The sequence below is a fragment of the Crocodylus porosus genome, unplaced genomic scaffold (genome assembly GCF_001723895.1).
Source record: "Crocodylus porosus isolate Cpor-Errol unplaced genomic scaffold, CroPor_comp1, whole genome shotgun sequence".
NCBI lineage: Eukaryota > Metazoa > Chordata > Crocodylia > Crocodylidae > Crocodylus > Crocodylus porosus.
In genome coordinates, this window is record NW_017728948.1 from 47,303,945 (window position 1) to 47,319,906 (window position 15,962).

Here is a 15,962-nt window from a genome sequence, read left to right on the forward strand (position 1 = left end):
TGGGTGTCAACACCACAGCCCCCCAGTTTCTTAATGAGAACAGGGTGAGAGACAGTGTTGAAAGCCTTCCAAAAGTCCAGAAAAACTATGTCCACTGCTACCCCTGCATCTAATGATTTGGTGATCTGATCATAGAAGGTCACCAGGTTGGTCTGACAGGACCTGCCTCCAATGAACCCATGTTGGTTGCCCCTAAGCATGATCTCCCCTGCTGGCCCCTCATGGATATGCGCCAGAATAATTCTCTCAAAAAGCCTGTCCAGGATCAAGGTAAGACTAGACATGATTTAGACATTCTCCACAACAGTCAATCATAACGCTTAGCAAGCTGCTGGAATGCTAAATTAATCTCACTGTAAAAATATATGCCTTAATTTTACTCAGACTTTTTCGACTTCCAAATCCAGGCACTGGATTTGTTATAACTTCATCTGCGACACTATCAGATGTCTGATCTCCAGGTAGATATTTGATTATGATCACTCCTGAGGCTTCTTTTATGATAAACAAAGATGACTGGAATCCAGTCACTATTTAAGTATTTTATCCAGCAACTGATTAATACAGTAGGCATTCATTAGATCAGGGATTCACCCCAGTTGAATGTTTCAGCCCAGATGAGAGCATTAGAGCATATTAATGGGAGCATTTCTGCCTCTGATGTAATGAATCTTTAATTATTTCATGTAGAGTAGCATAGCTTCAACAGGAGATATTAAGGACCCCTACACTCCCTCCCTTACCCACCAATGGTTTGGTGGTTAGGGAAATATTTCAGGAAGCAAGAGTTCTCAGTTTAGCTCTTAAGCAGAAGACGAAACTGAATCTGAGCTTCCCACTTACTTGGGTAAATGCTCTAACCATTGAGCTACTAGACTCTTGCTTTACTTATGTCCTGCATGAAAGGACCAACCACTCTTTAATTTTTATGAGAGAGGCTATAGCACTAACTCTGACAGAGGTTTCTGTGAATCCTAAGTGCACAAAAGTGCCTAAATCTAGGCTTGAGGGGGTCACTTCCCATTAGCTAGTTTAGACATGTTCTTCTGGGTGTTGGCTTGTGTGGACCATTTCTTAGGTGCCACTTTTCCTATGTGGCAAATTCAGGACTTTAAGTGTCTTATCTATCTTAGGAGAATGTAATGTCAACAGCTAGAATGCTGCAGTGCCTAAAATCAGTAGTTTCCACCGCAAATGTTTTGTCCAAATTTCTATGGGGCTTGTGACCCTACTAATAAATATCACAGACCTTTTGGGGTTGCAGTTGGGAACTGCTGGCCTAATATGCATTTCCTAATTGCAGTAGAGCTATACCTATCCTGACAGGTATTTCTAGTAACCTCTAGTTCTATAAATCCTACTGAGGGCATGAGCTGATGAAGTAGACGCATCAGATTTACACCATTGTAACCTGACTGCATCTTGGTGTAAACTAGTTTGCAGGATAAAATTATCCCTTGGAAAGTGAGTGATAACTGAGTACAGTGATAAGTCAGTACATTTTCCTTTACTACATGGGCCATCTGTCCACAGTTCGGGTCCATTTCACCCCAGAGTAACTCTTCGTTCAATGCAAATAGGCTATTACCAGCTCCCTTGCCAACCAGTAGAAGGTTTTATAATAGTCACTGTGACAACTGTGGGCAGCTACCTCCAGAGTGCTGGTTGGCTATCTGCTCCAGGCACCAGAAAAACTTAGATCAGTGTACAGGTTGATGCAAATTACATTGGTGTGAATATGTTGTGTGTATGCCCTAAGCCTTTTAGGTGGAAGGCTATAGGGGAGAAATGCTCTAAGCACAGACAGAAGTGGCAATTTGCATCTGATCTGGTCCCTGAAAGTGGTCCCCAGAAGTGCTCTACAGCTGTGACCAAACACATGTGCATGGTTGTAGAGCACTTTAAAAGGGCCCGATCCTGTGAAAATTTGAGCTGCTCTAATTAAAGTGTACTGTGCATCAAAATGAGTATCTGCGCTTCAAAATGACGGCAGGGGCATTTAATCTAAAGCTTGTGGAAGCATAGGGAGGCCAATATACAAGATATGGAGGCTGGCCGAAGCACACTAATTAGCATGCTCCATCAGACTCTATTAATTCTGGGGGTGTTTAAGAGGAAGTTAGATGAACATCTTGCTGGGGTCATTTGACCCCAGTATTCTTTCCTGCCATGGCAGGGGGTCGGACTAGATGATCTGCTCAGGTCCCTTCTGACCCTAGAAACTATGAAACTATGAATTTAAACTCGAGTCTGGTGTAATTACAGAGTGCCAGAGAAACCTCTCAGCACATCTACAGGCACCCATTAATTGGTGTACAAGGAACCACAGGTCACAATATCTATGGAAAGTGAAGCTGAGGTAAGAAATACATCTGGGATAGGAAAGAACTATACGTTTACCTAACATGAAGTAAACTATATGTTTACTTAACATACTTTCAAATATACAGGCATTCAATTCTTCACTTCTTAGTTAAATGGGGACTGCAGGGCCATGGCCTTTATTTTTAATTATCCTTTGGGCATTCAAGATTATATTTTAAAATCTGCATGCATCAAATCCAATATAGACAATCACACCTCAAAAATCTACATTCATTAAGTGCACTAACAGGAAAAGGCTGAATAGTACTTTCAAACTCATAAAGCGCGTGTATTCTTGAATAACTTCTGTCTTTCTTAAAATACTGACTACTTCATATATTCCTACTCAATTTTAGTTTAAAACCTTCTAAGATAGCTTGGACAAAGAAAAAAAAAAAGAGGATGCATTTGTGCTATAGTTGTGTTGACATATCTGCAAAACTTAAGGTGACACACTGTTCATTTTACTATTCACTTTTGGCCAGTTCAATGCCAGTAATTTTCTTCCTTGAGTAGATTAGAAACAAAATTAATACTGAAACACTAAGGAGTTTAAGAACTAGGTCAGAAGTTGGTAAATATTTTTGGGAGTGAAGGTATGGAATATTAGTTTACTTTAGAGCACCCTTTTATTTTAGTCATTTCAGTTTTAGACACAAAGGTTTTTTAGAATATCAGTTACAATGAATGCTCTGATGGTAAATAAATCTTTTGTATTTCAAACTGGTTACTTTATAGTCACAGAATCATAGAAAATTAGGGTTGATCAGGATCCCAGAAGACCATCCAGCCCAACCGCCTGCTCAAAGCAGGATCATCCCCAAATAGATCACCCTAGCCAGGGCTTTGTTGAGTTGGGCCTTAAAAACCTCCAAGGATGGAGATTCCATAACCTCTCCAGGAAACTCGTTCCAGTGCTTCACAACCCTCCTAGTGAGAATTCTTTTTCCTAATATCCAACTTAAACATTCCTTGCTACAACTTGAAATCTTTGCTCCTTGCTCTGTCACCTACCACCGAGAAAAATCCAGCTCCATCCTCTTTGGACCCACCCTTCAGGTAGTTAAAGGCTGCTATCAAATCCCCCCTGAAATCTTTCTTCTGCAGACTAAATAAATTTGGGTCCCTCAGCCTCTCCTTGTAAGTCATGTGCCTCAGCCCTCTAACCATTTTTGTCATCCTCTGCTGGGCTCTCCAACTTGTCCACGTTTTGTCTAGTGGGAGGCCCAAAACTGGACACAGCACTCCATATGTGGCCTCATGAGTACAGAAGAAAGGGTAATAATTACTTCCCTCAATCTGATGGCAATGTTCCTGCTAATGCAGCCCAGTATGCTGTTCATCTTCTTGGCAACAAGGGCACACTATTGATTCATATCCAGCTTATTGTCTACTGTAACCCCCATGGGAGCAGCCATAGGGAGATCTGCAGGAGATCTTGTGGGATGGGGCCAGGTGAGGCAGCAATCTAGGGGGCTGGGGGAGCAAGTGGAGGTGGGGCAGGTGGGCCCTGTAGGGGGGTAGCCACTGTAAGGGGGCTGTAGCTCCTGAGGGGAGCAGCAAAACATATAGGTATTTAGAATTCACTTTATTATGATGAATGAGAGACATGAGTAGGCTTCCAAATTGCGTTAACACTTTAGATGTATCAATAAAACATTGCCCAACTGATTGTTGTCTCTCTCTATAATGTAGCAGTATTTTGTTTTAATTGTGGAGGAACATGGATTTCAGGGTATTTAACAGAGTGACTTTGGGATTTTTCAGTTTTTAAATACGGAATACCAGAATTTCTGCTAGGGAGGCCAGTGACAGGACCCTGCCTGCTCAGAGCTGGCACCTTGGACCCAGCTGGAAGTTGCTGACTTCCTGGCCAACTGGTGCTAGGAGGACATGCTTTGACAGTTCAAAGGAGGCCACCACACTGGGAACATCTTCTGGGCAATAGCTGCCTAGATGGCCAGGCAGGGGGCACACATGGCAGAAGTGCTACATAAAGGCCAACCCTGCAGCCACAGCCCACTGGCAGCTGGCCCCAGAGGGGCAGATGCCTCTACTGGCTGTGCAGTCCACAATCCGGGTCTGGCAGATGCGCATCAGGTCACAGCCCGGCAGCACCCCCTACTGCCAGACTGCTGCAGTGAGTAGAGGGTGCAGGGAATTCTCAGAGCTGCTTCAGCAATCCAGCTGGCACAAGGGATAGTGTCCCCAGGTACCAACTGGCTGGGCCGCTGAAGCTCCTGAGAGCAAGTAGCCCTGAGCTACTTGACAGGGTAGCTTTTTGTACTGATGGGGCCAGGACAGGACAGCTTTATATACTGCTGGCCCCGGGCTCTAGCTCCCTCTGCCTGCAGATCCAGGAGAAGTCAGGCAGGGTTATTTTGTACCAAGTGGCACAATTTGCCCCACACCAAAGTGTATGGCTAGGCATGTGCGCTGAAGCAAAAAGCCCTGGCTCAAATTTGCACCGCTTTTATATGAGCTGCTGCAAGCACACATGCCTGCACATGTGGACGTGCCCACTGAGGTTCTAGTTCATCTCATCTTCCAGGTCATTAATGAAGATATTGAACAAAACTGGGCCCAGGCCTGACCTCTGGGGTACTTACTATATTTGATAACAGCTGCCAACTAGATAGCAAGCCACTGATCACTCCCCGTTGAGCTTGATGATCTAGCCAGCTTTCTATTCACCATACAGTCCATTCATCCAACCCATTCTTCCTTAGCTTGCTTGCAAAAATGCTGTTGGAGACCATTATCAAAAGCCTTTGCATACCGAGACTGCAAAAAAACAACAATTCTACAAGAAAAAGCATAGGGAAGCAGAGCTGGAAGGAACCTTTAGACGTTATCTAACCCCAACCAGAGGCAGGATTATCCCTATCTAAATCATCCTGTACAGATACACTCTCTAACCTATTAGTAAAGTTACAGTCAACCTGAACACAACCACAAGGCATAACACCTTAAAGCAGCAGGACAATGATGGCCGATATCCTGCTGCTGCAAGCGTTGTTAAAAATACACTCAAGAACGCTTTTCATAGTTTAGGCTCCCACAGGATCCTTCAGTCAGTAATGTTAAAATATGAAACTACACTTTGAGTCAGAAATGTGAGTATATGGCACTTGTATCATCCTGTAAACTAACTCCTAAAAAATATTTATTAAAATAAATACGTCTGGTTCATAAAATATGACAGTCTGTACTGAACATACTGTGTAAGTGCAACAAAGAGAAGTGAAATGATTAATGTTATTAGAATAGCTAAACTGTCAACATATCAATTAACATCTGACTGTGATAATTAACATTCAAAAAGAGGGTCATATTTTGACCTACTGGTACTTAAGAGGCAATTGTTTTAGTCTGTGTAAGGTAAATCTTCAGATGGAGGACGTATGTTTTTCAGCTCTTCCCCCTGATGTTTTAGTTTGTTCCAGACCAGGCAGTGCTTCTCATCCCCTTAGACTTTGTGCTTAGAATTAATTTTGAAGTTAATGTGAACCAACCTATTTTTTCTATTACACTAAAGCAGAGTATTAAAGTACCCAGATGCATCTCAAGTGTCAAGTGAAAGTTTAGTAGTCTGGAGGTATTAAGCCCTAGAGTGAAAAATCTTGTAAAAGGTTATTTTCAAAGAAACAACATCCCCATTTTTTTATTAATTTCTTGCAACCAAGACTATTAACATTGATTTTATCCCAGATGTTTGGTCTGTATAAGTTATGGATAAACAATTAAATTGCCATAAAGTAAATGGGGATGTAAACTTACTGTGGAGCAGCTGATGTATGGCAAGTGTCCATCAATTAGCTCTTGCGTAACTTAAACTGAAAGTTAAATTTGGACAACTTAGCTCTGTTTTATTCAGGAGTTAGCAGTCTTAGTAGAACATTCATTTATTGTAAGGTAGGAGCAGGCAGATGAACAGTTACCATGTTAGCTTCTCTGCCTAAATCCATGGTCCTCATTAACTCACTGCAATTTGATTGTTTGTCCATATCCAGAAGAGACTCATTATTGGTAATTATAAGAGTCTAGTATAAATCTCTTGAAAAACTTCCTTAAGGCCAGCATATTTCTGACTCCTGTTTTCTTGAATGGATAATTTCATCTCCATGAAGGGAAACTGCAGAGGTATTTTGAAAGTAGATGATAATATAGGGATTAACTCTGCAACCTGAATTGAGGTACTGGAAAAAAAAGGACCTGAGACCTTTAAATATTAAAACCCAGATGCTTAGAGATATTTAGGTGTCCTGTTCCATAGAGTTCAATGGGAGTTAAGTGCCTATACCTTTCAGGGCACAAATCTTGTTTGGAAGATGCATGCATGTCCTAGCAGTGAATAAAATAATTGAAAAGCTTTTTCATGATGTGCTATGTACTATTATGTACTAATGCAAGGCTTGCAGACGGACAGGGCTGTGAAGTAGTTCCACAGTGCTCCAATAATTCATGACTCATTCAGTGCTAAAATAAAATCTTGCAAAAGCATTATCTGAGTAATCAGAAGCAACTCCAAGTAAAAATATCAGAAATAGTTCTGGACAGAGAACATCTGTACTGCTTTTTTGGTACTCTTGAATGTATTGTCAAGATGGAAGGCCCAGCACACCCACTCCCAAGTTACTAGGCACCAATTGAGAAATACTGCCTCTTTCCTGAGGGTGCCCCAGCCACTATCTCAAGCAGAAATCTTGATAGCAGTGGTAGAAGGCTGGCAAGATGCTGCCTCTTGTGTGTTTGGCATATGCAGAGTAACAGAGGACAGGCGTGAAAATACTTCTCAGTAATATACTTCTTCCATGGTACTCTTTGAAGGTATAAGTATACTCAGGGAAGACCTTGTTGAATGCAAGGGAGAGAAAAACTCCCCAGCAAAACATCACTTAACATCAATGTACTTAAATAGAGTAAAATGTACAGGTTCATCTGAGCTCTAATGACTGTAACTTGGATGGAAATTCAGTATAATGGAGATGTGTGTGTTTTTCAGACAAGTGAGCTAAAATACAGAAGAAGAGGGTTTAGAGAATCAAGAGCTTCAGAGGCACACTGATTTGCTCTCTCTCAAACCCACTGAGGAGATATGCCTTTCATCATTTTTCTTGCTACAAAAGCAAAATGTTTTGGTGTGTTCTTTTCAAAGTCATCACTATAACTCTTTGCCATCCTTCTACAAAGTTGAATGAGCTTTCATTTCTTCAGCTCTCCTATTTACTCCTTCCTACTTTTCAGTGTTATATGCCTGGTACATGGAAGAATTTGTGTAAGAGTTTTGTAGGAAGTTTTATTTCTCAACAGCTTTAGGTTTATCCTCTATATTTTGCTTTACTTGACTAACTACACAAAGACAGACAGATTTTCTGGACTGCTTTGTTACTCTTTGTTTAATGTCAGTAAATTGTGAAGATACTATGCTGTTTTCCTTCTGGGCCACATACGCAACTGAAAGACTTTCAATACAGTTTAAACACACCTGCTTAGGCAGTTTATAAACATTTTTGCAAATGAACCAAGCTCAAACTTGTTTTCTATCAATTGGTAGAACAAAGTTTTACAAGTCTGTTAATATTTAGTTTACCCCACAATGGACAGAGCAACCAGAAATGAATAACCTATGTTGAAAATATGCCATTAGGTCCTGATTCTTCAGAAAGATGCACACCAGTATCAGTAGGCATGTACACAGCCTCATGAACTTTAATGGGACCTCAGTGCAGGTGTCAGTTTGCTTGCATCTTATTTCAAGAAAAAGCTAGTATCAAGAACTCAAAGTTCTTGATGTGCTGTGGTTATGAACATTCAACAGCGAGATTTAAAAATTTAAAAAAATAATTACAGATATACTTCTTTTACAGTACCTCTTGCCATGTACAACTGCTCCTGGATCTTGAGACTTTGCTTCCAATTCCTGAACTTCATCTACTAGAGTCTTAAAAATAGCTCTCTTGATTCTGCAATACAAAACACTTTCAGATACTCTCTTGCTGAAACTGACAGCCTTTATTACTTAAAGAATTGGAAAAAGAAATATTTATGTACAAATCCATTTTTGCCATGCGATTTCAAATTAAACTTCAAAGACATTAAGCATTAAGAGCTGTCAATCTAAATACACTTAGTCAGCTGTTGGGGAAATTACAAATAAAAGAAGAGACTTAGTTTATAAATTAAGAGTGCCAATTACTCATACCATTTAGAGCATTAAAAACATACATTTATGGTTAAGACTGAAAATGACAAGGGTGAGCTGTAGTTTACCAGAATCAAATAAATGCTTCAATTGTTTTTAAACAAATTAATATTTAGAAAACATTAATATTTACAGTCCATGCTTTCTCCTATAAACTTTAAGATTTATGTACTTACACTTTGTATATTACATCAAAGAGCAAAGCTGTCATAGGTATACATAAAAGACCCATCCAAAACATTCCAGAGCTAAACATCATAGCTGCCTGGTGAGATAAAACACAAGAGATTGTATTATTATGAAAAGAAATAGCAGAACTTAAGAATTCTCAGCATTTTCTTGGTTCAAAGTATAGCAATCAAGTTTTTCAGTACTTTGCTGAGATCTACAATATAACATAAAAATTACTGAGCACCATTCTGAAAACTCTTATCCTCAGTAGAAGTCTGCTAGCAGACAATAAATACTTATGTTAAAAGTTTATTTATAACTCATGTAGTTTAGTTCCTTAAAGATAGTGCTTCACACCACTTCATTGCTAATGAACAATTTTACGGAAGCGAGACTTCAAAATATTAAAAATATTGCTAAATCTTTGAGAAAATGTTCTAAGAACAGTAACTCCCATTTACCATCAACCATAATGTGAGATAATAAATACTTAGAGAAATGTTTCTTTGAAAGTGTTTTGTAATACAGTTCACATCATTGAAGTGTATTATTTCTCAAATGAGCCTACTATAGCAGAGACTACTTAAAGATTTGTTTGCGATTCAGAACTTCAAAAATAAGGATAAATTATGCACTTCCTCTGCAATTTATATTCATATCTAAATAAAATCTTTTAAGAAATAAAGAATATTAGCGCAAGGTAAAATACTTGTTGAAATATACTTTTTTGGCTTTTAGTTAAGGTGTGTAATTTTATCCTCTGTTTTTTTTTTTTAACAGTCACTGGGGGGGAAATCATAGTTTTCCCTGTCCATCTTACTTTACTTGATTTTGTACACCTGTTAAAACTGAGGCCAAAACAAATAATATCCTCCATGTAAATTACTATAAAGGATTTTAAAATAACTTCAGCCTGCCTTTGTAATTCATGCCAAGCAGCTACATCAGAGGTATTAGTTGGAAGGAAAATGACCTGTGATTAATAAATTACTGTGTCAGTTTGTTGTCATTATAATATTAAAATGCCTTCGTAACATAATTAGATTACACAGATTAAGAGTAACTGGTATAGCATGACAACATCTGAATACTTTTGTTTCATTTCTTCTACAGGTTAAAACTGCAATACCCAATTAAGGAAAAAACCCTAAAAAGGAGACAAGCAAATATTGTCAAGAAACTGAAAGGCTATTTTTGGTGACACATAAATGAACATTTGTTTCAAAACAGCATGTGGTACGTTACCCATGAAATGAAAAAGTGATAGTTTCCACAAAATTTCATTATAACAGTTGATGAATATAGCCATTTACTTTACTTTTCAGAATGCATGCAGATGTGAAGAGTCTTTAGAAAACTTTTTAGTTAGACTGCTATTCAGTAAACATCTTTTCTCCACACGCCTTCCTGTACATTCGCATTTTATATTCAAAGTAACCATTAAAAGGAAAAAATGCTGCTTTTATTTTAGGGTTTTTTAGCGAAAATAATTACCACAAAAACATTTATAAACACTGAAAACAAAATTAAAATAAACATCATGATTAACAGCTGCAATAGAAAATTCTTACTCTCTTCTGTTCCAAGAATGTATACACATAAAAATCACTATATAAAAAGCAAAACATGACCTTCGACATGCTTGATGACATATTCAATTCTTAAAACCACTGCAAATAGGATATGCCTATCAAAAGTACATTTTGCAAGCACTTTTATAGTTAAGTAGTATATAGATCCATGGTTTCCTAAAAGGCAGAGGAAAAACACCACAGATGTGATCTAGATCTGGCCCTTACTTTTTATTATTAATTTTAACAACATTTTTAGCTTAGGGAGATTGAGCAAAAGCTATCCTTGCATCAGCCACCCTGCATTAAATGTTTGCTAGTGAAACAGCAAAAGTGATAATGTAGGTCTTAGGATGTTAATTCTGACCATTGTAATGCTAACTATGAATGAAGGAACAACTGGCGCCTACTATTCAGTCCATCCAGCCTTTGGCTTTACAAATGAACAACATGAATTGAGAAAAAAAGTTTTTCTGCGTCATATTTGAAAGCCTGTCAGATTTTTTCTTCTTTTGCAGAGTTAATCCAAACCTAAAAGATTTAAAGCCGACATTCGCATTAAAGACAGAGGGCCTCTTTGTATTTTTTGGATGAAGAGGGAAAAAATAAAATCCCACAGAGGTATTTCCTTCCTTTCTGTACAAGAAAGCTCCCCCTCACTCTGTAGAAACCATTTTTGTTTCTAACTTTTCACATCTCTTTACACATAGGCAGGTCATCTGGGAAATGGCAAACCAATCCTTTTCAGACAATGGCCTTAACAGGAGCAGCCTGTTCTGGGGATGGACTCTGGCTGCCTCTGTTTGCGGTTTACAAATTGTTCCTAATGTGAGAGATTTGTGGTCAATGCCAAGTTTTTCCCTTTTAGGCCTTGTGAAACCAAATGGAATCTGCCACAAAAGTGGCTCTCAGGGGAATTCAGACATAATCCAAAATGAGAGTTGGACAGCCTATTAAACTGTAGGACTAATAGGTTCTGGGGGAGGAGGTAGGGAGGAAATAACTTGTTGTCTATGTAGCAGGGTCCTCCTCCATATTAAGATTTTCTAAGATGAATTAGAATAGCTACGAGTATCTTTAAATATCAGGTTTGCTGATTTTTTTCTTGTTGCTATTTTCTAAGAAAAAATACTAAATATGGTGGCTACTTACCTTTTCAATTCACTAGCACTTAATAAAAGCCTTGACAACAGAATATTTACAAAACACTGATAGAAATATTCTATCAGATTATTGGATATAAAACTGAATTTCACAGGTAAGACTAGCCCTTTTTTCTTTTCTATATGAAGGATTCTGCAGATACATTTAGATGCATCATTTTTAAGGATGAGAGTATCCTTTCAGAAAGCAAGGAGGCAAAGATGGAAAGGGCAATAAAACCACTCTACAGAGTGGTCTGTAAACCTTTCTGTTGTATCTAATATAGAGATCATCTAGGCATATATCCTCTTCACATCGCTGTACTGGTATATGAATGCTTTTGAAGCATTTAAGCAAAATAACATGTTTCTCCTCTCTTCCTATTGAGAAGCAGCTTGATTAATTCATTTTTATGTGCTTTTAAAGAACACAACAAAGGCAAAGTGAGGTTGAAAAGTTTTTCATTGAATGAAATTAGGTCATTTCTATTTCTTGATAGAGAACTCAGTAGTATGTCTTATTCTTTGTATTATTTACTGTCCTTTGTATTATTTATTTTCCTGAAAAAGTCAAAAGAAAACAAAACAATGGGTATACAACATGTAGTCAGTTTTTAAGTGGAGGCAACACTAGGAATGCCCTGGCAGTCATTACTATATAGGTGAAGAAGGTAGCAGATGAAGGTAACTATGAAACGGTAAGATTGCCTAAGTAAGAGTGCCTGGATTTTCTCTGCAGTTAATAAATGCAAACAATATTGGAAACTGTCAGCACTCACGCTTAAAACTATTTTGAAATGTGATTTAAAGACAGGTAGACAACGAGAATTAAGATGCCAGTTGTAGGTACCATTCACAAACACCCACCAGCTGATACAGAGTGAGTTTTATATTTGGGTAAAGATTAAGAAAGATGCAGGGTGTTGAATAAGAAATGGTGTTAAACTAGCAGGTGTTTTGTAGGGGTTTTAGCAAAGTTACTGATCTAGATTGTGGAAACTAATTTCCTCTTCCCAAAAGAAAATTATATATTCACTGTGCCAGAGGGAAAGAGTTAGGCATAAAGCTAAAGCCAAACAGTGAAACGATGAAGCGGTGATAGACTTCAGGGCAGTGTACAAGTTGTTCCCACTCTGTAGTTTCTTCAGGATGGTAGGGCCTATTTGGAGAGATTACATGTCCTTATGAGCCAACTGGGCCTTTGTAGTACACGGACGTTAATAGATAGGGCCCTTGTAGCCTAGGTATTGGGAACCATAGTGAAAAGCTGAGAACCGAGATGATAGCAAATATCTAGAGAATTAGTGGCAATGGTTTGGGAGCAGTTTGATACTAGGTATACTAGAGGTCCCAGGGAAATGGAAGTACACAAGCAGCATTTTAGGTTCTGCAATATAAGTAGGATTTATAAATTGGAACATATTGCATAACAGTACCTTAATTCTGACTCTCAGTGCATTTGTTCATACATAAAATTTAAGGTTTTAAGTATGTCAGAATATTGTAGTCTCACAATACTCTGAAACATGCATATTCTTTTGCTAAACAGGAAAATATTTAACACATCCACTCATAGACCTTCTCAATCACAGAATATCCTTGCTCTCGCACAACTTTCTGTGGCAAAGTTTTTCACATGCTTTGATGAAAAAGTGCTTAAGAAGCTAGCATGTATTACAACACTGGGGGCCAACTTTTCTGATAGGTGAACCACAAATTAAGCCCCATACCCTCCCTAAATGCCACTCCAATCCCCCTTCCCGTTTGATTCACTGTTGCTCCCTGCCCCTTCCCTAATTGACTACATGCCACACATCCAGACTGTGTGTTTGTCCAGGAACACAGCTATATTGCTATTTATAAAAAAAAGTGATACAAAGGAATGTTTGGATTTATTTCCAGAGTTTTCTAGTTCATCTTTATCATAAAACTAGTATTTTCTATTTGAATTCATGGGAAAGACTTCATTTCAAAACTAAAGCAAAGAGTTTCATAGTTAGCAGGGTCTGAAGGGACCTGAGCAGATCATCAAGTCTGACCCCCTGCCATGGCAGGAAAGAGTACTGGGGTCAAATGACCCCAGCAAGGTGTTCGTCTAGCCTTGTCTTAAAGACCCCCAGGGTAGGAGCCAGCACCACTTCGCTTGGAAGTTGGTTCCAGATCCTAGCCGCCCCGACAGTGAAGTAGTGCCTCCTGATGTCTTATCTGAGTTTACACTCTGCCAGCTTGTGACTTATTTCTAGTCACTCCTGGTAGTGCTCGGCGGAACAAGGACTCCCCCGATGCCTGCTGATCCCCTGACTAGTTTGTAACAGGCCACTAGATCCCCCCTAAGCCTTCTCTTGTGGAGGCTGAACAGGTTCAGGTCTTGTAGCCTCTCCTCGTAGGGCCTGCCCTGCTGCCCCCTGATCATGTGAGTGGCCCTCCTCTGGACCCTCTCAATGCTGTCCACACCCCTCCTGAAGTGTGGCTCCCAGAACTGGACACAGTACTCCAACTGTGGCCCGACCAATGTCATACAGAGGGGGAGGATCACCTTCTTGGACCTGCTCGTGATGCATCTGTGGATGCATGACAAGGTACGGTTAGCATTCCTGACTGCATCTCCACATTGGCAGCACATGTTCATCTTGGAGTCTATAATGACTTAAAGATCCTTTTCTTCCTCTGTGCTGATGAGAAGGGAGCTCCCCAGCCTGTAGGTATGCTGCTCTTTCTTTCTCCCTAGGTGCAGGACCCTGCAATTGTCAGTACTGAATCCCATCTCATTCTCATCTCATTTTTAACCAGAATCTCAAGAGATCATATGAAGACGATGCAAGGTCAGACTAGTCAAAACAATCTAGAAAGTACATGGCAATGAGGTTGCTGAGTATACAGAACAGCAGAAGTTGCTGCTTCAAAGAACTGCTACAGAGACTAAGAGGTCACTGGAAATTGTGAAATGTTTTCAACTTTCTCTTCTATATATTTTATGTCGAATTTCTTCAACTGAAATCATAAGCTACTACAAAAATCCTGCCTGGTAGAAAAGAGATTCTTTGATACTTTACTCTGAGCACTCTCTCAAACTCCATTATTTTTGGATTTACAGCTAAGAGTGAGAAGGAGTTACCTGTTTTACTTGCTAGAACTGACTCAAGCAATCAGATGTGTTTAATATGTTTAAATGTAAAGTATCAAAATAAAATAAGTATATACAGAGTGTGAATGATAACTTGTTTTAATTATATTACATTAGTTAATAAATATAAAATGTAAGAATATAATATGGGAGTATTATCATAGAGCAAACTATTTAAATTATATGCCTAATGTGCAGCAGTACAAAGCCATTTTGGATAATGACTTACAATAAAAGAATGGTACATTATTTATTACAAATGTCCACAGATACTTATTCCATGTCATTAGTCACTTATTGCACTGCACTAAAGTCAGCCTTCAATTTGGGTAACTCCATTTAGAGAAAAAGTAAAAGCATGCATCAACTGAAGGGATAAATTAGAAGAGTTAGGCTTACATGAAAGTTATAAAATTAGGTCATCCAAAGGAATCATCCAATCTAAAACATCATGTTTAAACTGACATGACCAGTTTTTAAGATAGCTAAAAATATATACAAGCAAGCATAACTTACAGAATTAAACATGTACCCCTCTATCTAGTGCTTCTAGCAGCCATTTCTACCCCTTTGTACATTGCCCCTTCCAAGATATCCCATTGTTTCCTTTCTATTTCTGTTTTCAGACCACAAATCTGCAAAAACAAGAAACAATACAAAACACTAAAACTTCCTTGTGACTATCTTATGCCGAGTCCCACCCGTAAGAAAGAATTGGGAGAGATTACATGAAGTCAACAGGTGATGCTATTTAAGTTATTATATAGCCCACAATATTTAAGCGTTAGAACATATTTCTGTCACAGCTGACTCTCCTCAGTACTCTAAAATCTATTTGTGCACGTGGCTTACTTAGACAACGTTCTTTGGGTAAATCTGATGTCTTTTATTAGACCAACTCAAATAGTTGGAAAAATCCTTCTTAGCAAGCTTTCAGGTATAAATACCCTTTGTCAGGTTGATGAAGCATCTGCAGTTGTCCTTGTGAAAGGTATTTATATCTGAAAGCTTGTTAAGAAGAATTTTTCCAACTATTTGAGTTGGTCTAATAAAAGATATCAGATTTATCCAAAGAACATATATCCTTAGAGCAACATGGTTACAACCTATACCCCACCCCTGCAGCTTGTTGAAAAGTTTGCTGCACCTCACCAGGAAGGACAGGTTTTCTGTTCCAAATTTGAACCCATGTGAATGAGGATTTGAGGGAGGGGAGAGTTTATACCCTACTACACTTTCAAATTAAAGCTGGATAAAAATCAGCTAGAGTTGTTACATGCTTTCAAGCACTAACTCTATAGCTGGTTGGCTCTTTTTATAGTTGGATAGTCATTTTTATTGTGTGGTAATTACTTTGCATTTCTGGCTGGTCTTTCTTTGTACAT

The 15,962-nt window shown here is 38.7% G+C and overlaps 1 protein-coding gene across 5 annotated transcripts in view; it reads right to left on the bottom strand.

Moving 5' to 3' along the window:
- ATP8A1 (ATPase phospholipid transporting 8A1) overlaps window positions 1–15,962 on the bottom strand; it is a 186,623-nt gene that overhangs the window by 8,519 nt on the left and 162,142 nt on the right. For 4 of the 5 annotated variants that reach the window (XM_019552927.1, XM_019552929.1, XM_019552928.1 and 1 more), the window contains 2 exons: window positions 8,746–8,834; window positions 8,238–8,330 (listed from right to left, as the gene is read on the bottom strand). In XM_019552927.1, the coding sequence (XP_019408472.1) occupies window positions 8,238–8,330; window positions 8,746–8,834 (182 nt within the window). The remainder of the gene's footprint in view (window positions 1–8,237; window positions 8,331–8,745; window positions 8,835–15,962) is intronic. The other variant, XM_019552930.1, reaches the window with a different exon arrangement.